Source organism: Cherax quadricarinatus, chromosome 72 (assembly GCF_038502225.1).
Source record: "Cherax quadricarinatus isolate ZL_2023a chromosome 72, ASM3850222v1, whole genome shotgun sequence".
In the NCBI taxonomy this organism is placed as follows: domain Eukaryota; kingdom Metazoa; phylum Arthropoda; class Malacostraca; order Decapoda; family Parastacidae; genus Cherax; species Cherax quadricarinatus.
The window spans coordinates 15,874,375-15,900,956 of NC_091363.1; the positions used below are offsets into that span (position 1 = coordinate 15,874,375).

A 26,582-nucleotide genomic window follows, 5' to 3' on the forward strand; every position below is an offset into this window, starting at 1 on the left:
TAAATATATTTTTGATAAGTTTACAATAATTTAATAAACAGTCACAATGAAATATATTTTTTTCGTTAGGTTCAGACGGATTTTTGCGAAATTATTGCATACAAATTTACACTCGTTTTTTTCGGCAAAAGAACGTTGCTATTTAAGCCAAAATCGCAAGTTTTACCTATTCGGCACGACATATATATATATATATATATATATATATATATATATATATATATATATATATATATATATATAATGTCGTGCTGAATATGTAAAACTGGACAGTTACCAAGCCCTCATTTAAAATTAAGTCCTTTCTAAAATTTTCCCTTATACGTATAAAGATATTTTTTTTTATTTACGTTAATGCAAAAATTAATAATTTTGTACCATAAGGATCCTAGAAAACTTACCTAACCTCTTTATAATCGCAATTTAATTTAGCCTAATCCAACTAAATATATTTTAGCTAAGTTTACAATAATTTAATAAACAGTCACAATGGAATATATTTTTTTTTCGTTTGGTTCAGAATGATTTTTGCGAAATTATTGCATACACAATTTTCGCTTGTCTTATTCGGCAAGAAGAACGTTGCTATTTAAGCCAAAATAGCACGTTTTACCTATTTGGCACGACATATATATATATATATATATACATATATATATATAATATCATTATATATATATATATATATATATATATATATATATATATATATATATATATATATATATATATATATATATATATATATATATATATATAATGTCGTGCCGAATAGGCAGAACTTGCGATCTTGGCTTAAATAGCAACGCTCATCTTGCCATATAGGACAAGTGAAAATTTGTGTATGCAATAATTTCGCCAAAATCATTCTGAACCTAACGAAAAAAAAATATTTCACTGTGTTTGTTTAGTATTAAATTATTGTAAACAAATCTAAAATATATTTAGTTGGGTTAGGCTAAAATAAATTGTTCTTGTTATAATAAGGTTAGGTAAGTTTTCTAAGATTCTTTTGGTGCAAAATTAAAAATTTTTACATTAACATTAATGAAAAAAATATATCTTTAAACGTATAAGAGAAAATTTTAGAAAGGACTTAATTTTAAATGAGTTCTTGCTAATTGACCAGTTTTACATATTCGGCACGACATTATATATATATATATATATATATATATATATATATATATATATATATATATATATATATGTATGTATGTATGTATGTATGTATGTATGTGTGTGTGGGGGGGTGCTCAATTGTGATTGCAGGGGTCGAGGCACAGCTACTGACCCCTCCTCGTTAATGGTCGCTAATAGGTACACACTCTCCCTGCTCCATGAGCGTTATCATACCTGTTCTTAAAGCTATATATGGATCCTTCCTCCACTGCATCACTCTCCAGACCATTGTGTGTGTGTATGTGTATGTGCGTGTGTGTGTGTGTGTGTTAGTAAGTCTTCACTTCCTTATTTGTGTCATTTTGCCCCTCTATCATTCTCATTATCTGTATATCAGTGTACGTGTTAGGAAACAGATCCAAGAGAAATTTCCTCATCTCTTACCATCTTTGTCACTTGATACCTTCCCTTCGTTCTAATTATAACGTGGCTCGATTTACCTTCGGGGTAGTTTATTCTTTACCTTGATACGACCTTCTTATTAGGTAGTTATGCCTGGTATCTCTGCTCTATTCTCAAATTTCTTACATGTTTAGGCTATATTTCGTGATGGTGATACGTTGCTGTGCACGTCGAAGCAATTCCATTTCCAGAGCCATCTAATGTGTCTCAAAAAATAATACTTATTATAATCATAAAGAATCACTAAACTTTAGCGTAGAGCTGATACCAAAAATTGGAAATAGTCGGTAATATTTAATAGGGAAGCGCTAAAGTCGTCCACATTTACTACAGTTATTTAGATTCTTAGTTTTGGCTACTTTCCCGTCATGTTCTTCTCTCTTGTTTGCTAGTTTTCTGCCCTCATTCTCTCTACTCTCGTACTGTTTTAAGTTATTCTATAGCATAATAATAATAATAATAATAATAATAATAATAATAATATTATGGAAAAGGGATTAATTCCTTGGATCAGAAACCCTTCACCACCACCTGGCTCGCCGGCCTCCATATTCTTATCAGTTTATTAATTCCTCAGTTGGACTTTCACCCTCCGGGTATCTGAGCCCACATGTATCCGAAACCTCCCCCTCCCCCCAACTCCCCATGTATTTCGGACTTTTGTCCGAAATACATGGGGGAGGGGTGGGGGGTCTCAGATACATGTGGTTTCTTGGTCCCAAATAAGATAACAAATCGCCATCGTATCTCTGCATAACTTAAACAGTCTTAAAATGATGAGATCCACTCTACTGTATCAGCTCTACGCTAGTGTACGTGAAAACAGTCACTGCCACATCACTACTATGCACAGGCCTGGATCACGCGCTGTAAGGTGGTGGATAGTATATGAGTGACACTTTGGAATCTCAAATGAGGATATTCCTGCTAGTTTGCCAGACTAATCTTTGCAATAGTATTTCTATTTTCCTGAATGTACAGTATCTTCTGATTAGTAAGGCCTAGCTCCAATCTTTTTCCTGAATACAGAAAAATCTCCTGGAAAGCGAGTATTTCTTAACACTTCTAGCTAGGACTTGTATGACTCAGTACTTTCTTATCGTAATATATATTCATCTTCAGCCCAAACAGTTTAAATCGCCGTCCTAAGGAAAACATATGAATTGCCAACTTTAATCCTATGAAAGCAAACAATATATTTACGTCTGTTTTAATCAGTGATATTTATCCAAACCTGCAATATAAACAATTATTATTTTTACTAAAATATCTGAATTTAGTAATTAATTACGACAGTTACATATTGTTTGTAAAACACGTAGTAAATATATGTAGATTATTTTTACAGATAAACTGTTGCGTCGTCATGATTAATTATAACTGTCTTGGAAGAAGCGATAAACTCATAGTGGACATACAACTTACAGAGAATAAAAAATAATCAAATTTTATCCAAGCAAGTAGAGAGTTGCTCAAACTAGTCAGACCAAGTGTGCTTCACCAACAAGAAGACAGTGCTTCTTTAACCCCCTTGCTTCCTTCCTTGATGGATCCTAATAATGAAGTCCCTTTGGTGCAGCTCGTACAAGAGGAATACACTCTGGTAACACATCTTTAAGTTTCCGCAATATTAAAAAAAAGGGAGACGGTCGGAGTTCTCTCGCTTGGTAAACTCTGTGACGTGAGCGTCACGTGCGGGTGTCCCTCAAATATTGGCTGGAGGGAGGAGACAAAGTGATCAAAAAAGGAACTAGTGAAACGTGTAGTTGGTAAGGGATTTAAGGAAAAGTAAGGGAGGAATGGAATTGAAATAGTTAAAGGGAATGGAGAATCGAGTATACTGTTTCAAGATACGTGGGTAGCTTATATAGTAATTCATAGCTTGCCTATAAATTCGAGAAGATACTTAGACAACAGTTCTCTCCATTCCGGACCATTTTGAAATCTCTGGTTAATGATTCAGAACGAATCGAAACATCAGTTCTCATCTCCCATTCATCGGTAACTTATGAACTGAACCAGCCACGGTACTGTAACGTGTATTTCTTAGTTGTAATGTTAACAGAAGGGCAATTAGGTAAAACAAAACGCTAAGGCACTCCACTAACGTCAAGCCAAAGTCACAACGGAGAGAACTACTACCGGAGCGGAGATGACATAAAATAAACTAAAAAGAGAATCAATGAAGTCTATAGATGTGATCTACAACATATGCGGGGCAATATTCAAAAAGAGTCAGTACATATCATGCCAACCCAGATGTAAATGGATGCAAAATGAACGGTGAGAGTATGTGGGGAGAACTAGGAGTCTCGCAGCACGGGGAAGGCAAGTACGAATCCGTGCCTTGGCAAGATGGAGAGCACATTTTTGTAGTATTACTACTTAAGTTGGAAAATTGACTTGAGTACTGGACGCTAAAGTTGATATCGAATAGGAAGGATGTTAAAAGAACAAGACACACTAGTAGAAGATATGAAGAAACGGGAGTTGAAGAATTTGACTCGTCGAGACCTCCTTGTTGGATTGCCGCCTCGTGTTCCCCTGTAAATAGAAAATATTTTACTATATTGTTTGAAATTCAGCTATTTCTAACTCATCCTAATATTATTTTAGCTTTAGAACACCACCTGGAAGAAGAGCTTAGCCTTGCCCCTTAACCCTTACCCATAGCTTTCTTAGCTTTATCACTTAGATTAGTCGTAGCCTTGTCCGATAACTGTCGCATATTTTACTTCCGTCTTAAGGCACGTGATACTGAGAATGTGTGTCACTTGTTAATTAACATTACTTTCCACAAGTGACGAAATAGAGCGAAATATTTACATAGTACCTGATAAACCACCTTGATAAACAAAAGAAAAATGGCTTCGTAACACAAGTGATAAATGAAACACTTATGAAACATTTAGATATCTTTGTGTAAAAGTTTCGCCAGCCAGTGGCTTCATCAGTCTAATAGAGAAAAGAACGGTGGAAAATGAGAGGGAGTTTGAGGTAATCGGTTCCTAAGATCCTTCACCGCTCATATGACTGTTGATTTGAATACATTATCTCCAGATTGAGGGACTGATTACCTCGAACTACTACTACTATTTCACCGTTTTTGTCTGTACTGGACTGATGAAGCCACTGGCTGGCGAAACTTTTACACAAAAATTTCTAAATGTTTCATAAGTGTTTCATTTATCACTTTTGCTACGAAGCCATTTTTCTTTTGTTTATCAAGGTGGTTTATCAGGTACTATGTAAATATTTCGGTCCATTTCTTCACTTGTGGAAAGTAATGTTAATTAACAAGTGTCTCATTTACTAATTCATCGATTTTGTACACTATTTAAAAACTGCACCACTGAGCATAGAAACTCATTTCTACTTTATAAAGTAACTTATATTTCCACATTTTTGAGATGTTACGTGCACTAGATTAGAAGATTCTAAAGAGAATATGAAATTAGATACAAAATTATTTAGACAGGAGTTCAGTGAACTCAAGCTTTTCATATATATCTCAAGTAATGAGACTCGTCTCTCTTTTTCAGTAATAATCTAACTAGTTGATAAAGAGAAATTATAGATTATCTATGCCTAGCTGGAAATCAGCATATGTTGTTTATATCAATATATTTATTATAGATAAATATCAGTATAATTATTATCAATTAACATTGAGCTTTTCTAGACAACTGTTAGTGTTATCATATCATCGACACCATGCCCAGCCCTTCTAGGGTAGGGTAGGTGCCTGAGCCCGAGCCTTTAGCTCATAAGACTGTCATTCCCATTAGCCCCCTTGTGGCGGGGATGGCAGACCAGAGAGGCCTAGCTTGTGGCTAGGCCTAGGGACAGTTGGTTCCAAAGATGAGGAGGTACTTGTGCCTCCTCCCATGGGAGACTTAGGTCTCAGACACTCCATAAAGAGGGAGCCAAGGCCGGGCCACCACTTGGAAAAGGCCCGGGCCGGGAGAATACCGGCGAATCTTTAATAATAATAATAATATCATAATAAAGGTATACAATACTGACACTTTATATATACACCGAGAGGAATATTTCTCTCAGTAAATACTGAAAGTTTGCTTTAATTGCTTTATGGTTTAAAGTCTTGTCAGGGGGTAAAAAGCTTACGTGCAGCCTTAATGACTAGTTGATAACCTATAATTTCCATTAACCTACAAACCAGTACTGACAGATACAGAATATATACCCTGAGTGGTATATTTTTCTCAGCGGATATGTACAGACAGATTACCGTAATCCCTATTTTAGGGATTAACGGGCACATAAGTACCCTTGTCTTCTAATAACATTCATTTTTCCCACTATAATCTACCTTGTCCATAATTACTATCGCATTTTCTTAGACTGTTTCGTAAGGTGAAGTCCAGGATCGTTACTTAATTCATGGTATAACTTAAATCATTGAGAATAATTGTGTTGCAGAAGTCTGAGCTTTGCTCAGATCTCTGCAACACAATTGTCCTCAAAGATTTGTTAGATTAAACTAAGAATTAAGGAAAGATCCTGGGCTTCACCTTACGAAACAGACAAAGCAAATGCAATAGTAATTATGGACAAGGTAGATTATAGTGGAAAAATGAATGTTATTAGAAGACGGGGGTACTTGTGTGTCTCTTAAAGTATTCTTGTCTGGTTAGGGTATAGGTTACGTGCATCCTTAATGACCCTGAAATAGTTGCCAGGATTTGAACCCCTTTAGCCAACTAATACTGATAAGTAGATGAGTAAGAAACATATGTAACAGATTTCTTACTTTCCGATACGTTTCGCTTCATTTGAATATTGATGTAATTAAATACGGAAACAGCAGAAGCAGTAGACAGGTAATGACGATGAAATCAGTCGATTAGTGGTAGTAGCTTTGAGGTAGTCAGTCCCCTAGTCTTGAGAGGCATTAATTTCATATTCTTGTCCAGTGTTAGACTGAAGTATGGCAATGGAGCCGTTTCTTCGTCATCTTCATTTTCCGCGCCTCACCTCTGGCAGTATAAAAGGCTCCATACTAATGATTCAGCTACATATTCTTCAGACTATCGAGCTGATCGTCTCAAAACGTCTTTGTCAAGGCTGTTGGACTTATCACATTATATTTACCTCGTCACTGCTTCTGATTTTTTTATTCGACTGAAGAAACCTACTATCTGGGCGAAACGTTTCGAAAATACAGATAAACTGTTGTACATGTGTCTTACACGTTTACAGTTATTTACTAAGACAGTGACGGGAAGCACTCGCTACTCTTCTCTACAGGTACAAACACGCTGATGGATAGTAAATTACCATACAGCAAAAGTACCATTACTTTAATATTTAGTATTTACCCATCAGTGCAAGTACTTGAGTGCATATACTAACAGTGGTGGTGGACAGTACTCACCCTTCTGTACATGTACTAGCACGGTAGCGGGGTGGGAGCCTTGAGGTACACAAGAGTACATGCCAGAGTCTCCGGGTCCGACTGAGGACACCACCAACCTGGTCGTCGTCTCCCCACGACCACGGTCAATCTGTCGATGACAAGAACATTGTGTACATTCTGAGTACTGGCCTAGTAGCTTCTGTGTGCGTGTGTGTGTGTGTGTGTGTGTGTGTGTGTGTGTGTGTGTGTGTGTGTGTGTGTGTGTGTGTGTGTGTGTGTGTGTAAACTATTATAACAAAAAATACGCTATACTATATGAATGACGATGCAACAATGTTATGAAGGAAGGGGTGTACTGTGTATAGACTGGGTTAGATGAATTGAAGGTTTGGGAGACTGCGAAATAGAAATCAGCTGATGCAACAGAGTACGTTCAGTGAAGAAATATTAGAACGAGGAGGCATTGAAATTGGAACTTTCGAAGAGGGCAGTCAGACAGTGAATTAAAAATTAAACCTGATAATCTTTGCAGAGGGCACTGTGTATACGTCCACGAGGTGTCCACATAAAAGTCTTGTGTTAGAATAAACACCGCTTCTCTTAATAACATTAATCTAAAGAGGTACTTTTGGATATGCAATAAAGATAGGGGACTTGGAACACGATCCAGGAAAGTACTAAAGGGGCCTCTCTTAGTACAGAAAAGAGGAGCCATCCAACTTCAGCGGCGGCCACAGCAAAACTGAAATGCGAAAGAGTAGCAAACTTAAGTAATAGTCAAAATGCCATTATGACAGCAGATGATTCGGAAACAGACCCACTGGAGAAAAATACACCAAGCCGAAATATCACCCCACGCAGTCTCCAGTCCTAGTACTGACTCAGCTACAAGTAACTCTAATATAAAAGTCTACATTATTATATACTCGGCTAGACTCTTCCACAGGCCACCATTACAGATTTAATAGCGCAGGAGTTTGCTTCTGGGGATGGTGTTCGTACAGATCTAGTAGTAGCTGGTGGTGATTATTCTAGTGCTGTTGCTGAAGATAGTGTTAGTGCAGTTCTAGAAACTGCAACAAATGAACAAACTCTAGCCAGTTGAAGTCAGAATTGTGCAAATTCAATGCTTAAGGTATTTGGAATATCTGGAAAACTAAAGGACGTGCAATTTAAAAAAAAAAAAAAAACGCCGCGACCTACTCGTTCTGCCTCCTGTAAACTTTTTCACTCCGAAATGTGCCATTCATCACTCCACGAAAAACTATGCTACAACACAAACTGCCCTGCATACCATTTGAAAGGGACAAGGATGTACAGACCCATATAAACCTTGGAAAACTAACTGTATTAGTTATAATCGTTTAATAACAAGAGATTTCTAGTACCAGGAAACGTAATAAATAGAAAGAAATGACAAAAATATTCCACCACCTCAGTCTTGTTGGATTGGAGGCACAGATATTGCGCTTATTTATTGGTAAGCTGAAGGGTATCTAGAACTCTTTTATAACCATAGCTACCCCATGCAGCTCGTTTCAAAGGAACAACTCAAGAATAATCAGATAACCAAGGGACACATTTTGTTTATAGTTACCAAAGGTTCTGGGAATGGCAAGCATGACAGAGGTAATGAATGTGATGAGTTGCAACAACTCGTTTGTTAAGGAAGAATCAGAAAGAATAACAGAAAAAGAAGCACAGCATTCATAATGTGCCCAAACTACATATTCGAATCCTACCCGGATCAGTGGGTGGAAGGCTCGATCGAAAGTAACGAGATTACGGAATTGATCGTTATACAGGAAAGGCAAATAGAAAGCTCTGTTTAAGAGAGACTGAGTACGGGTTCTGGGACGTAGAATAGTTTAAACCACCGGTATTCAAGACATGGAGAGGAAGATACGAAAGAAAAAGTCTCGTGACTAGTGTCGAAATGAATCGCAGTAGGAGCATAATATAAGAAAGGAGGAACACTGCAGTATGCCTACTGGCCCATACTTGTCAAACCCAAAACCACTAAAAAATATTCTGCCAACCCATCATCAATGTTACCCAAGGAATAAGCCTTAATAACCCTTTTAACTCAAGTGCAAGTGTAGCAGACCATGAGCCACTTGTCTATACAGACATAAGGTGTAATGAAGTGAGATACAAACGGAAATTAAAATTCTCAGAATGTAATAGCCCACGACAAGTGAACTTTCATTGTACGCTCAACGAGAAATAAGTCAACAGGTTGCCAGAAATTGAATTATCGACTTATTACATATTTTATGTGTTTGAATACAAAAACAGATGAACACTGGCAGATCAATTGTCCCTTTCTCCTAGAATAATCCACTGTAATATTGCCAGTATTGTAGATGGATGGTTCAGAGAACCGACATGTTGATAAATTAGACACATGTGCAACTCTTGGGTATCTTTATTGAGGAAACGTTTCGCCACACAGTGGCTTCATCAGTCCATACATAAGAACATAAGAACATAAGAACGAAGGAACACTGCAGAAGGCCTACTGGCCCATGCGAGGCAGGTCCAAGTCTCCTACCGGCTTAAGCCAATGCACCCAACCTAGTCAGGTCAGGTCACATTGACTTAAGGGAGGAACACGGCAACCGACCTGTTAGCACAAGCTATCAGGTCTAACTCACACCCACCCACATCTACTCATGTATTTATCCAACCTATTTTTAAAGCTACACAACGTTCTGGCCTCTATAACGGTACTTGGGAGTTTGTTCCACTCATCCACAACTCTATTACCAAACCAGTACTTTCCTATATCCTTCCTGAATCTGAATTTTTCCAACTTAAAACCATTGCTGCGAGTCCTGTCTAGGCTAGATATTTTCAGCACACTATTTACATCCCCTTTATTTATTCCTGTCTTCCATTTATACACCTCAATCATATCCCCCCTAATTCTACGTCTTTCTAGAGAGTGCAGTTTCAGGGCCCTTAGTCTATCCTCATAGGGAAGGTTTCTGATACATGGGATCATCTTTGTCATCCTCCTTTGTACATTTTCCAGAGAATTTATATCCATTCTGTAATACGGTGACCAAAACTGTGCAGCATAATCTAAATGAGGCCTAACCAAGGATGTATAGAGTTGAAGAACAACCTGAGGACTCCTATTATTTATGCTTCTTGATATGAAGCCAAGGATTCTATTAGCTTTATTGCGAACACTTATGCACTGTTGTCTTGGTTTCAGATTACTGCTAACCAGAACTCCTAAATCTTTTTCGCAATCCGTAATATTAAGATCTACATTATTTAGTTTATATGTGGCATGGTTATTGTCCTGTCCAACATTTAGAACTTTGCATTTGTCTATATTAAACTGCATCTGCCACTTCTCCGACCACTGCATCAGTCTATTCAAATCTTCCTGGAGTGATCGAATGTCCTCGTCAGAATGAATTCGACGGCCTATTTTGGTGTCATCGGCAAACCTGCCGATGTCGCTCTTTATGCCCTCATCTATGTCGTTTATGTAGATTGTGAACAGCAGGGGGCCCAACACTGACCCCTGTGGAACACCGCTCGTGACGCTTCCCCACTCTGATTTCTCCCCATTTATGCAAACTCTCTGCTGCCTATTTGTCAACCATGCCTCTATCCAGGAAAAAATTTCTCCTCCTATTCCATGTGCTTTAATTTTCCTCAATAGTCTCTGATGTGGGACCCTGTCAAAAGCCTTACTGAAGTCCATATACACAATATCATATTCATTACCATGAACTACCTCCTCAAATACCTTAGGAGAAACTTGAAGAACAGGAGGAGAATGAGGTAATCAGTCCCTCAACCTTGAGTCGATGTGTTCAGTCCATCAATCTTGAGTAGCACATGTGTCTAATTTATCAACATGTCGGTTCTCTGAACCATTCATCTACAAACCTGTCAGACACTGCAACTTCTTGGGATCTTAATACTTAGGAATTCTTCGCTTGCCTAATTCTTGGGCACGACCTACTTCCACATTGAACAAATGTGACACCACCTATGACTGCTGCACCTCTCCTGCCATACGGTTTATAAGCTGCTTCTCCGCTCATATGCCGTATTCTACTCAAGACTGATGGACTGAACACATCGACTCAAGGTTGAGGGACTGATTACCTCATTCTCCTCCTGTTCTTCAAGTTTCTCCTACGTATGGACTGATGAAGCCACTGTGTGGCGAAACGTTTCCTCAATAAAGATACCCAAGAGTTGCACATGTGTCTAATTTATCATTGCCAGTATTATTCGATATTGGTCACGGTAATCGGTAAAGTCAAAGTGTGGTAGCTAATCTGAGCGGCAGAAGAGACTTCGTATTAATAAGGAATTTTTTGATAGATTGTTTAATACCTCTAAAAGGGAAACAAGCAGGATGAGAACTAAAATTCTGAAGCTGCGATGCTTATGACGTCAATGTAATTTTTAGCCAACGTAGTACGGAACGTTCGTATGCTTAAATCTGGATGGAAATCTTGTTGATTTTCCCCCATTGAAAACAGAATTTATGAATGCACATTTCTCGACATGTTCTGTCGATAAACTCAGACATGGCTTCTGTTGTTCGTGGAATCAGTGAAATTGTAGGATCTCTCCTTGTGATGGAAACTTGTAGCTAATATAGGTGATGACGCTGCCCCTGGAGGAACCTTCTAATTCTAAAACTGCAATAAAGACACACATGTCTACTTTATGGAAAGAGAGGACCATAGTATTGCTGGTACTGGAGTGAAGATACACAAGGTTACGTAAGATTTGCCAGGAAACAGGATTATTTCATGACGCGGGACTTAGTCATAAAATGACTGTCTACTAGAGCTTTTGGTCATTTGACCGGGGCCTTCACCTGATTTACCGGTCCACCATTTTAAAAATTAAGGTTATAATTGTAACCATTTCTGATAGTCAATATTCACAAGTACCCACCTTGAGGTTGACGCCACCCCTGGGAGAGTTGTAGTCGATGAGGCTGGTGTCGTGGTACCAGTAGACCAGGGCTGAGGGGCCCCGTAGTGACGTCACCAGACAGGTGAGGCTGAGGGAGGAGCCCTCCTCGATATATAGTTCTCGTGGTCCCTGGATCTCCACTCGCAGGTTACCTGAGGAAAGTAGACGGTATTAGAGGTTATTTGCGCCTGGTAATCGAAGGTAGTTGGTACTATAGGAGATCTGGTCTAAGATCGGGCCACAGGGGCGATGTCTTCTCCAAACACGAACAGACAAAAGGAAAAGAGCTTGGTGGATTAGAAAAAATACAGTAATAACACGTTATATTGATCATGTAAAACGGGAAAGTAAGGGAACCAACGGCGTATTATTTGTCTGTGCTAGAGAGCAGCTCCTGATTCTTGGATTCAGAGCATTTTCTCATTCATTGGATCAAGTCTGCTTATCTCCATTTTTCAGTTACTTTATGATCCCTCTGGGCCTAACATAATATTCATAATACAATGAAAAGGCCTCATCTGAACCATATTAACCGGCAAGAAGTGGTGGAGGCTTCAGCCTCCGTCCCCTAAACACGAGACAGACACAGTAACTTGACTCACGAAATCGTAATGACACGATTGCAAACAAACCATAACACGGGCGGGATTTGAACCCGCGGTCATTACGATTTCGCGAGTCATGTTGACGGCAGTGAGGGGACTTGAGCTAGAGTTCGTCACGGCCACGCTAGCTGGAGATTCGTCTGTAAAAACTTGCATTTGTGGTCACAGTGGTGTCTATGCTAACCTTCCTATGGTGTAGAAATATACCTAGTTGGACGAATCTTATTGTGGCTAGCTGGTCCAGTGGCTAACGCGACGGTCTGGAGTTTTGAGACTCTCTGATCGCGGGTTCAAATCCCGCCCGTGGAATGGTTTTTTTCAGACACAGTAATATCGCAGTCTAATAGAAAGCAAATACAATTCAGAATGGCATTTAAGATCAGCAGAACTCTTGTTGAACGAGATATGAGGTACCTTTGTTACCTACATAATCTTCGGATATATTAATACAGAAGTGTGTAAAATATTATTTCTGGTTAACAGAAAAATAAGCACGCACGCGCGCGCGCACACGCACACCTCAAACAAAAGATATGTCAAAATCACTAAATGTAAAAGAAAGATTTAACTGTAAGTGAAAATATCTAAGTTAATGCTGTACAAACATTAGTTTTAATAAGAAAAACTGTAAACACTTCTAAATTACTAAGAGAAACTAATGACTGAAAAAGAGAAACTTTTTTTGGTTGCGCACAGAAGGAGATATAATAAAAATACAACAAATCAGAGGCGAAACACAAATGAAATAAGAATTGGACACAAATGGAACACCTGAGTATTTTTACTTGATACTCAGGTGTTGCGTATTTCCTCATCTCTTGGGTAATGTATATTAATACAGTTATGATGCAAATTAACAAAAATGTATATTGGGTTTAAGCTTTCACTTGTACATAGTGAGATATAGGAAGACAAATATGAAAAACAAGGTATCACTAAGAATAATAATTATGCATATAAAACTTGAAGAATTTTTAATAAGAACTAGAAGGCAAATTAGAAGGCTATAAAGATATTAGAATTACACAAGACTTTTCCTAGGAGTATCGAGGTTTCATGAACACTGCTAAGAAATTAAGTCATGATAGTAATTAAAATATTTACACATGAGTTTTTCTATGGTAGTCCCCTGTTACTGTCTAAAAGTCTTATTTATATTTCAAGAAATTAATAGGGCCAAACCATAATGAGATAAACACCTCTGTAATTAAGAAAAAACACTAGAACTAATAGAAGTTGTAAATGAAAAGAAACCAGATACAATCTAACTGAAACTAAACATGAAACATATTTTAAATAAGAATATATTCGACAGAAACTACCCACCGAGGAGAAGAGACAAATTTGGAAAGCAGTACTGGCAGTAATGGTAAGAATACAAATTTAACATTTTGGTGATAAATATCAAAACAAAACATTCAAAATTATTTTTATTTTTTTTTATTATCACACTGGCCGATTCCCGCCAAGGCAGGGTGGCCCGAAAAAGAAAAACTTTCACCATCATTCACTCCATCACTGTCTTGCCAGAAGGGTGCTTTACACTACAGTTTTTAAACTGCAACATTAACACCCCTCCTTCAGAGTGCAGGCACTGTACTATATATAAATATATATATATATATATATATATATATATATATATATATATATATATATATATATATATTATATATATAAATATATATATATATAAATATATATATATATAAATATATATATATATATATATAAATATATATAAATATATATATATATATAAATATAAATATATATATATATATAAATATATATATATATATATAAATATATATATATATATATATAAATATATATATATATAAATATATATATATATAAATATATATATATATAAATATATATATATAAATATATATATATATAAATATATATATATATAAATATATATATATATATAAATATATATATATATAAATATATATATATATAAATATATAGATATATAAATATATATATATATAAATATATATATATATAAATATATATATATATAAATATATATATATATATATATATATATATATATACCCCTTTTTAATAATTCTTGAGAGCGGGAGAGGTTTTCTAATGTAAAGGTTGGATTTCATAATATACTAAAGAAATTACTTGAAGAGGGCCCGTGAAAAGAAAAAAAAGCTATTGTACACGCCTATGTACCCGTACATAGGAGAATGAAACTTACGACGACATTTTGGTCTGATTTGGATAATTAACTAGTGGTACAGAAGCACGAAGGGAAGGGAGAGAGGCGGGGCCAGGAGTAGAAAGAAAGGAATTAGTAGTATAATGTTAATAGTGTACTGTCCCAGTCACGGTACTGTGCCGGTTTAATCCTTAAGTTATTGTAATTCTAGACTTAATCTAGACGGGAATGAACTGAGTAGCTTATGAGAATGAAGCTGCAAATATCTGGTTAATAAAATTCTTTAAGGTGCTGATATTTTTAAAGTGTCACGAGGAAGAGAAGACAATATTCTGTCTATATTAACCCCAGTATTTGGCAAAACGCAGAAAGAAATTTACAGCTCTGTAAATCCTCATGAAAAGAGTCATATTATATTAGGAATAACATTCGCTCTTAAATGTGATTTAGAAGATGGAAAAGAATCACATATGCAGAAAGGCCGAGAAAATTAGGGTAAATATGTATTTAGTACTGCTAAGAAACTAAATGAGATTATATTACAATGAATAGATGTAAATGAGTTTTTATAACGAGTTACGTAATTTATATGAAAACAGAAACAAACACTTTATTCTGAAAATAAATATAAAGCAAAATAATAAAGAGTGCTTTCCCCTCAAGGGAGGTTCGTTGACGCTGGTGAGGGGCTCTTGATCTAGGGAATTGTATCTATGCTCCAGTTCCCTGAATTGAGTCTGAATGTCTTCCATCCTCCCCACATGCGCTGTATAATCCTACGGGTTTAGCGCTCCCCATGCTTATAATAATTACAATATTAAAGAGTACTTTAATGTTAGTGGCTGGAATGCTATGACACAGAACTTGAAAGTATTATAGTAAACAGGATTATAAGTAATTTTTATTTGCAAACAAAAATGAGAAAAATAATTTAAAATAAATTGAAAATAAGAGCAAGATACAACTATATCTCTTTCATAGTTCAAAACAGAATACAAAGACTGAAGGACAATGAAAGTTTGATAAATTAAACTCAAAATCTCAAGTGTTATTAAAGAAGTTATTTAAAAAGTGATGAATCTAAATCCCAGACAACTTAAAAGGAGAATATTGAAAAAAAATAAAAAAGAAAGTAAATATTTCTTGACAATGACAAAAAAAAAGTGACCCAACAGATGGGACATCACAATGGATATTAAATAATGTGGGATTTATCTGCAAGAGCGTAAAATGACATCTAAAATGGTACACAATGTGCCAATATATAAAAAATGAGAGCTGAACCTCTATAATTCAATAAACTAATCTATTAGCTAGCCTGTAAATTCGTGCATAAAATAAAGTCAAGACACTATGATGAGTCATGATTATTGTTCATAAAAGAAATGAAAGGGCTAATTGACTTTATATAGACAAAGCTTTCGATGCATTTCCCACTGAAAGATTAATTATGGAACTATAAAATTTAGAAGGAATGAAAGGCAAACTATAACATTCGATAAGAGACTTTCTATTTGAGAAAGCTAAATAATGTGACAGATTCTGTTTTAACCTTCAAAAATACCTGTACTGTGATTGAATATAATAAATTAGCATAGGCTTGCATTTGAAATCACCCATTTCGTTTTGATCCCCTGAAACTAGCTACACTGTTTTCCTTGCTTATGTTTTGAGAACAGTTATAAGACGAAAACTGACCTTTTGGGTGAGAAACGTATGACAGGAATGTACTGCGATCATACACAAGACGGTCATATGGACTCTACACAAGATGCTTATGAGATAAAATTCACACGAGCTCCAGTACACAGTGACTCACCACCAGATATGTGAAAGGATATGAAAATAATATAAGAACTCTTAGAAACGATAAGAGAAAATCAGCCAGGCAGCTAACAGCATAGTAACACTGACCAATTAACAAGACACAACACACACACACAGAGGAAACCCTCCTCTAAAGAAAATTTCCAGAAATTTCTAAGACTAGCTTGAATGAACGATAATTACCGAAGCATCGTGCATTCATATATAATAAAAGAAAGAAAAGTGACACTCAGAAGTGACACAGGTGAGAAGGTCATGCCTCCTAGTGGGCTCAACCAAGAGGGAAAAGATCAGGAAATCCTAAAACGCAGTTTGCATCTTGTGAACCACCTGGCCAGTTGTCACAATGTCATCTCCATCAACAAAATAAACTAGGCAAAATATACTAGGTAGATCCTACACACACAACCCAATATCATATTACCATTGTAAGTTCTGTCCAAAATGAAAATAGCATAAATTTTATTATATCAGGCATTATAATTATTAAACAACACATGTGGGGGAGGAGAGATGGAAGGTATTCAGGCTAAATTCAGGGAAGTGGATCACAGATCCAGTTCCCTAGATCAAGAGCCCCTCACCAGCATCAATGAACCTCCCTTGAGGTGATTATGTCAGATAAACATACCTGCACAGGCTAATAAAAAAAATAAAAAATGAATAAAAATAAAAACTCACAAAATATATAACAAATTGTAATATTTAACCTTAATAAATCTTAGTTTTGCTTTTTACTGAAACTTTAATAGAAATTTAAGTATTTGTAGGTCACTTTCTAGGTATGTCACTCACAAGTCAGTTACAATGTCAGAGGAAAAGTTTGTAAAAGCGTATATACTTTTCCATTGTTTTCGACACTGTTCTTTCAACTATTGTTCCCACTCGAAAGAACCAGACACTTTATGGCTAAAGCTTCCAGGATGAAACGGCTCAACTTCTTTTCTGTGTGAAAAATATCTTGTGTGTTGAAGTGAGGAATGGAGTACTTAGCAACTTCCATTGCACTCTTCTTGTGTGCTAGGTACCTCTTAGCCATAATTGTCTCAGTGTACTCGCGGCGTCCCTGCTTTTCATTGGTGGATGCAACATTCTCCCATTGAAAAGCAGGGGCGCCATGAGTACCCTAAGAGACAATACAATAAGTGTCAGGGGCTCAAGACTGCTCAACTGCCCCCCAGTATACAGAGACCCCTGTGTCTTCAAAAAGAAGTTGGACAGACACCTAAACTCAGTTTCTGAACAGCCTGGTTGATCAGACCCTGATCCACCACTATACGTTGATACCTCAAAGGCGATAGGACCGGACAACATCTCCCCGTGGGTCCTTAGAGAAGGAGCAGAGATGCTGTGTGTGCCTCTAACCACAATCTTCAACACATCCCTTGAAACTGGGCAACTACCTGAGAAATGGAAGACAGCAAATGTAGTCCCCATATTTAAGAAAGGAAACAGAAACGAGGCACTAAACTACAGACCTGTGTCTCTGACTTGGAACGGAACAAGATTATAAATGAAAACCAGCATGGGTTCATGGACGGCAAATCCTGTATCACAAACCTTCTGGAGTTTTATGACAAGGTAACAGAAGTAAGGCATTTTCCTGGACTGCAGGAAGGCCTTTGACACAGTTCATCACAAGAGATTAGTGCAGAAGCTGGAGGATCAGGCGCATATAACAGGGAGGGTACTGCAATGGATCAGGAAATACCTGACAGGGAGGCAACAACGAGTCATGGTACGTGAAGAGGTATCACAGTGGGCGCCTGTGACGAGTGGGGTCCCACAGGGGTCATTTCTAGGACCAGTGCTATTTTTGATATATGCGAAGGACATGATGGAAGGAATAGACTCTGAAGTGTCCCTATTCGCAGATGATGTGAAGCTGATGAGAAGAATTAAATCGGATGAGGATGAGACAGGACTGCAAAGAGACCTTCACAGGCTGGAAACGTGGTCCAGAAACTGGCTTCTCGAATTCAACCCTGCCAAATGCAAAGTCATGAAGATTGGGGAGGGGCAAAGAAGACCGCAGACAGAGTATAGGCTAGGTGGACAAAGACTTCAGACCTCAATCAGGGAGAAAGATCTTGGGGTGACCATAACACCGAGCACGTCACCGGAGGCACACATCAACTAAATAACTGCTGCAGCATTCGGGCACCTGGCAAATCTGAGAATAGCGTTCCGATACCTTAATAAGGAATCGTTCAAGACACTGTACACTGTGTATGTTGGCCCATACTGGAGTATGCAGCACCAGTCTGGAACCCACACTTGGTCAAGCACGTCAAGAAGTTAGAGAAAGTACAAAGGTTTGCAACAAGGCTAGTTCCAGAGCTCAGGGGAATGTCGTACGAGGAAAGGTTGAGGGAAATCGGACTGACGACACTGGAGGACAGAAGGGTCAGGGGAGACATAACGACATACAAGATACTGCGGGGAATAGACAAGGTGGACAGAGACAGGATGTTCCAGAGAGGACACAGAAATAAGGGGTCACAATTGGAAGCTGAAGACTCAGACGAGTCACAGGGACGTTAGGAAGTATTTCTTCAGTCATAGAGTCGTCAGGAAGTGGAATAGCCTAGCAAGAGAAGTAGTGGAGGCAGGAACCATACATAGTTTTAAGAAGAGGTATGACAAAGCTCAGGAAGCAGAAAGGGAGAGGCCCAAGTAGCGATCAGTGAAGAGGCGGGGCCAGGTGCTGAGTCTCGATCCCTGCAACCACAATTAGGCGAGTACAATTAGGTGAGTACACACACACACACACACACACACACACACACAGGTGACTGACGATGATAAGTTTTATGAACGTTGAATGAGTGTTGTAGTAGTACTAGTCAGGCATTCTAGAAGAGGAAAAATAAAAGTGCAAATGATGCTAAATATGATAAATTAGTCAGAAAGAAGTGGTTATAAGAATCAGCGTCACCGCCGAGAGGACACAGGTAAGATTACCTGAAGAGTCGATTCGTATTTTGCAAGTCACATTGCACATGTTCTGCCTATTCACCAGGCAATAAGTAGATGCCTGGGTGTCAGTAGAATGCTGCGGGGGTGGAAATATTCTTTAATTTTGAAACGAACTAACCAGCTCATATGTTATTACAGCTTTGCGTGCAATATTATTCATTATTTTAAGAAATAAGGATTTGGTTGACTCACGAAATCGTAATGACACGATTGCAAACAAACCATACCACGTGTGGGGTTAGAACCCGCGATCAGACTCTCTGATCGCGGGTTCTAACCCCACCCGTGGTATGGTACGGATTTGATTCACCGAATTTATATCTCGGAGGCAACAAAGAACAATAGGATATCCACATTCAATACATTCTATGAATGAGTTCACGTGATGAATACAAAAAAAAGGTAAATACAAAACTTGAGAGGTGACAGTTTTGATAGAAATGCAGATGACAAGTAGCAAACATGTTGCTGGATTACGTGTTAGAGAAAACAGTAGAAAATGCTGATAGGAGATTTCAACTTATGCTGGATATTTCATTATCAGGCGGGAGTATTTGCTGTTTTCACATCATTCGTTTCCCAGCAACGAAGGGCGATCCAAAAATGGAAACAGGTTAGCCATCGCATAATAGCTGCCTGACAGCGAGTGTACGGTCATTACCATTTAAATGACCCTCTGTATTGTAACCTGCACTCCTTCAGAGACCACACTCTGTACTACCTACATTGATCCATCCTTCAGAGACCACACTCTGTACTACCTACATTGATCCATCCTTCAGAGACCACACACTGTACTTCCCACATTGATCCATCCTTCAGAGACCACACTCTGTACTACCTACATTGATCCATCCTTCAGAGACCACACTCTGTACTACCTACATTGATCCATCCTTCAGAGACCACACTCTGTACTACCTACATTGATCCATCCTTCAGAGACCATCCACTGTACTTCCTACATTGATCCATCCTTCAGAGACCACACACTGTACTACCTACATTGATCCATCCTTCAGAGACCATCCACTGTACTTCCTACATTGATCCATCCTTCAGAGACCACACTCTGTACTACCTACATTGATCCATCCTTCAGAGACCATCCACTGTACTTCCTACATTGATCCATCCTTCAGAGACCACACACTGTACTACCTACATTGATCCATCCTTCAGAGACCATCCACTGTACTTCCCACATTGATCCATCCTTCAGAGACCACACACTGTACTTCCTGCATTGATCCATCCTTCAGAGACCACACACTGTACTTCCTACAATGATCCATCCTTCAGAGATCACACGCTGTACTTCCTACATTGATCCATTTTTCAGAGACCACACTGTGTACATCTTACATTGATCCATCCTTCAGAGACCACACACTACTTCCCCCGTTGATCCATCCTTCAGAGACCACGCTCTGTACTTCCCACATTCATCCAACTTTCAGAGACCACACACTGTACTTCCCACATTGATCCATCCTTCAGAGACCACACTCTGTACTTCCCACATTGATCCATCCTTCAGAGACCACACACTGTACTTTCCACATTGATCCATCCTTCAGAGACCACACACTGTACTTCCCCAGTTGATCCATCCTTCAGAGACCACACTCTGTACTTCCCCAGTTGATACATCCTTCAGAGACCACACTCTGTACTTCCCCCGTTGATCCATCATTCAGAGACCACACTCTGTACTTCCCACATTGATCCATCCTTCAGAGACTACACTCTGTACTTCCCCCGTTGATCCATCCTTCAGAGACCACACACTGTACTTCCCACATTGATCCATCCTTCAGAGACCCCACTCTGTACTTCCCACATTGATCCATCCTTCAGAGACCACACTCTGTACTTCCCCCGTTGATCCATCCTTCAGAGACCACACTCTGTACTTCCCACATTGATCCATCCCTCAGAGATTATGCTTCGTGCTTCCCACCTCTACCCATCTTTAAAGAGTGGAAGTTATTTATCAGAAAGCAGACACTGTACTCTCCACCTCCATCAATCCTTCAGCATGTAGACACAATGCTCTCCACCTACATCAATCCTTCAGAGGGCAGGCACTATGCTCTCCACCTACATCAATCCTTCAGAGGGCAGGCACACTGCTTCTCACTTCCAGAACTCAAGTCCGACTGGCCGGGTATAATAAGAAATTTCTGATGATTTATGGAAGGTTATACAGCCACTCCAATATTTACTTCATATCAGCTGACATAATATTCGGACAATTCAAGGAGCTCAGCAATTTTACTGTCCTAAAGAAAAGTAACTCGAATGAAAAAATAGGGAAAAATCTAGCTAAGAGGAAGTAAATGATAAATATTCTAATAATAAAAGAATTTGGAAAAATTGAACTGTTGTTGTAAGTTATTCAAAATGAACAAATGATGGTAATGTTATTCAAGAGACGTAAATTAGTAAGTTATCAGTAAGGAAAACCTCGAGTTTTATATGTATTATATTTAATAAAAATGTAGGATTTGTTTTTATAGAGAGTGCATTGATACTGTTGAAAGGACTTTGTTCCGAGGAACAGGAAATATACTCCTTTATCTTGGAACAAACCTGATTACCACTACGAAATCAGCTCTGTCCCACAGATATAATATGCAAGTAGTACTAAACTCAAGAAATTAAGGATCGGGAAAATGAAGAAAAAATACCTGCTAAAGCCAATAAGAGTTAAGCAATAAAGATAGCGATGGTAAACAGCTGAAGGTTGTTGAATAAGCTAATAATTCCTGGAAGTGAGAGTAATATTTATGTACCTGGGATGATACAATGTCTGCAGAATGGGAGATAATCCCCTATGATCAATGGTAAGTAGGAGTATCTCTAATCTTGAGCCCATCATCAGGGTAAAAAATAAGTTTTAAAGAAATTAACGAAGGTAAAAATTCCTGTGCTGGAAATTTCAACCAAAAATAAAAAAAGATTTGTCATGAAAACACGACAGAAAAGTATTACGAGGTTAATAGGTACAACGAGAATTGAATTAAGAAAAATCATACCAAGACTGCAACAATTCACAAATAACACGCACTACAGAATGGAAAGATAATGTTTACCCTTCGTTCTATTAGTTGGGAACTGATAATGGTCCTACATGATCCGAAAATCCTCTTACAAACTTACTCTCCAAAATCTGAGTTATGTTTATTTATTAAGAAGCTGATATCACCGGTCTGACATTAAATTTTAATTTATGAAGAAACTGACATTACCGAAAGAACAAAAACGAACAATACACAAATATATAAGTCGCACTAACACGCAAGAATGTGAGATACAGTATATGTAAGCGAAGGGGACAAGTACGGGACAGAAAGAGGAAGAATGAAGGTAGTGAAGTAGTGGTAGAGGTAATGCTGGTAGTGGAAGTAATAGTGGTAATAGAAAGTAGGGTGAGTTTTAGATGCAAAAAGGAGACAAAGGGAAGTGAAGGGAGGCAACAGTAGTAGTAATATTAGTGATAGTAGTAATAATTATAACGGAGTGGTAGTCGTAGTATTAGAAGTGGAGTGAATCTAAGGTCAAGAAAAATGAGCACTGCAGGAGAGCTCATGACCCACAAGGGGTAGGACCTAAAATACAGGGAATAAAACTGAAGGACAGAACACGTGTAGACAGAAAAAAAGGGAGAGTTAAAAAAATAGGGAAGAAGAGGTATAGAGAGGAGGATAAGAAAAGATCAGGTCAAGTGACCAGTGTTCTGAAGTTGGAAGCATTTGACAATGTAATGAAAAAGGCATCTACAGATAAAGTCAGGACTAAGATTCCAGGAAAAGTTGTGTATAAGAAATGCTTCAACAAGACAGCATGTTTGAAGGCTACAAGAAGAAGGGTAGACAGTTTTAGCAGGGGACCAGTCACTAAGATAACTGTGATCTCTAATACGACAGGAAAAAGACATTATTGGTGTCCAGTTTCTACAAAGTACTGAAGAGGATGAGAGGAGCATGAAAGAGTAGACTCCCGAGGCATCAACAGCATAAGGAGATGTACCAACTAGATTACTGTGAAGGGTGTTAATTTGCCGAAGATTAATTTTGTCTAAGAAACGGAAGGAATTAAGATTAGAAAGACTGGAAATATAGAGAAGGCAGAGGACAGGATATTTCACAGGAGTAGAGTGTTTGGGAGAGAAGAAAGTCCGTTTATCACGTGAGAAGGCAGAGTTTATGAAATTGGAAGGGTAGCCAAGACGAGAGAACAAATTGTGAAGAGTGGAAATTTCCGAGTCATGAAACTGAGGGTCACAAATGCGGATAGTATAGAGAAAGAGAAATAAGAACACGACTCACGAGATTGCAAACAAACCATACAACGGGTGGGGATAGAACCCGCGATCAGTTATAAAACTCCAGACCGACGCGCTAGCCAGCTGGCCAAGTGGCTAGCGCGTCAGTCTGGAGTTTTATGACTCTGATCGCGGGTTCTATCACCGTCCGTGGTATGGTTTAAATAAGAACACATTTCTTGACAGATGGAACATGGTAAGAAAAGTAAAGAATGTACATGCCATTGTGCATATGTTTATCTCCCTTCACTCCACTTTCCATCTCTTGTGCCACTGAAACTATTCCCCCTAGATTCTACTACCACTACTACTATTACTTCCACTATTACTGTTACCTCTACCACTACCTCTCCACTTCCCTCTTTCTTCTCTTTGTCCCTTCACTGTTCCCCTCCCTTATATATACTGTCTCCCTCACTCTCATATGTTAGTGTGACTTGTAAATGGTCCAAAATAAACCTAAACGTCGTCGTAAGTGTGTGTGTGTGTGTGCGCGCGTACACACACACACACACACACACACACACACACACACACACACACACGCGCGCGCGCGCGCGGGTTATTTGTGTATTGACATCATCGGTCTGACGTTAAATTATAATTTATGAAGAAGCTGACATCATCGGTCTGATAACATTAGAATGGAGGAACACTGCAGAAGGCCTACTGGTCCATTCAAGGCAGGTCCTTATCAAAACCACCACTACCCAAAGATACCCAAGAATTTACTCCCGTTCCCACGACACAAATCAAACCCAGCCCCTCCCACTCATATATTTGTCCAATCTCTTTTGAAAGTTACCCAAGGTCCTAGCCTCGACCACCCTACTCGGAAGATTGTTCCACGCATCCACAACTCTGTTCAAAAACCAGTACTTACCTATGCCCTTTCTAAATCTAAATTTATCGAACTTAAATCCGTTATTTCTGGTTCTTACCTGGTTCAACATCCTCAGTACTTTATTAATATCACTTTTGTTTATGCCCGTCATCCACTAATACACTTCGATATCTTCCCTCATTCTACTTCTCTCCAGAGCGCGAAGATTCAAGGCTCTAAGTCTATCTTCATACGGGAGATTCCTTATACAGTAAATCACTTTAGTCATTCATCTCTGTATGTTTTCCAATGACTCTATATCCATCCTTCAGTAAGGAGACCTATTTCAACCCAGCCACAATAAGGTCTGTTATCCCAGGTGTAAAGGAGAGCATGGAGCAGAACAAACACAGCTGAATGACTTTGAAATAGTTTCCTTCACCAAGAGTGACAGTAAGTATTTGCAAGTATGTACACTATATACAGTTGGAAATGTATGTGAACAATACAGTTAATCAATAGGCAAAGACACAGCCTGGAGACAGAATGGACAACTGTGTTCAACCAGCTCTAGAATGGAAATGACAAGGGTGGACAGGTGAGTGGTGACCGTGCCACCTCCACAATTGCCAGACCCACCTTCTCATTGGCTGAACCTAGGTACTGATCGGACGATGGGGCCCCATCATCCGACCCTTAGTACTCGGTTCGCTGGTTGGTGAGGTAGCCTTTCAATGAGGGTGTGTACATGCGCCGAATAAAGGTTACGTACTCTTTGCATGCCACAAGACCAAAATTGAGCGGCATAATCCAAATGAGATCTCATTAGTTATGTATAGAGCTGTAAAATAACTTTTGGACTTCTGTTACTTATACTTCTTGAAATAAAGCCTAATAATCTGTTAGCCTTATTGCGCACACTTAGGCATCATAGGTCTGATGTTAAATTATAATTCATGAAGAAGTTGACATCACCGGTCTGATTTTAAATTATAATTCATGAAGAAGTTGACATCATCAGTTTGATGTTAAATTATAATTTATGAAGAAGCTGACATCACTAGTCTGATGTTAATTTATAATTTATGAAGACGCTGACATTGCCGGTCTCAGGCTAAATTAGAGAAGGAATATTATAATGAAGTTGTCTTTCTCAGACATTACTTGGTGCGGATGGAAATGGAAGAGAGTTGAATAAAGCAAGAGGAGGAACATGGCTAATAATGGAAGAAAGCATATTAATACAGGTAATATAAAAGGCACATAGGCAATAGAGAATCAATAACCTGAGCCAGAATAGCATTAGAGGAAATAAACGGAGGAAGCACGGGAAAAATCGATAATAAAAGAAGCAAGCATTGCATTACAGGTAAGAGAGCACAGCAAAACCGAAAGCAATGAGAGCAATCACAGGCGCCCGAAATCAGTTTTAAGGAGATTATACAATTATTATTATTATAATCAAAAAGAAGCGCTAAGCCACAAGGGCTATACAGCGGAGATTATACAAACATGTTTTCTAACAATTAATTTTTACTAAGACACATCAAGTGTCTTGGGCCCAAGACTGTTCAACAGCTTCCAGTTTCAAATTAGGGGGATTAGCAATAGATCCCTGGCTGTCAAGAATTAACTGGATAGAGTGCTAAAGGCGATACCTGACCAGCTAAGCTGGTCAGGTATTGTGTTTAGGTATTACATTGTGCATGGCTAGCAGTAACAGACTGGTTGATCAAGCCCTGATCCACCGGGAGGACTGGTCATGGATTGGGCCACGGGGGCGTTCACCCCCACGACACCCTGCAGTATTCTCCAGGTAATACTATAATAAAATCATTGCATGCTATTGAAATTAAAATAATAATGGAAAAAATAATCTTTGTGAAAATTAAAAACGAGAAGTTATA

General features: G+C 38.2%; 1 protein-coding gene across 2 annotated transcripts in view; it reads right to left on the reverse strand.

Annotated features, from left to right (window-relative positions):
• Window positions 1-1,190: 1,190 nt before the first annotated feature.
• The window catches only part of LOC128701227 (zwei Ig domain protein zig-8), a 279,488-nt gene continuing 254,096 nt past the window's right edge, over window positions 1,191-26,582 (reverse strand). For both annotated transcript variants that reach the window (XM_053794806.2, XM_053794807.2), the window contains exons 6-8: window positions 11,906-12,078; window positions 6,983-7,112; window positions 1,191-4,128 (exon numbers count right to left, since the gene is read on the reverse strand). In XM_053794806.2, coding sequence (XP_053650781.1) covers window positions 3,830-4,128; window positions 6,983-7,112; window positions 11,906-12,078 — 602 coding nt within the window. In that variant the 3' untranslated portion in view covers window positions 1,191-3,829. The remainder of the gene's footprint in view (window positions 4,129-6,982; window positions 7,113-11,905; window positions 12,079-26,582) is intronic.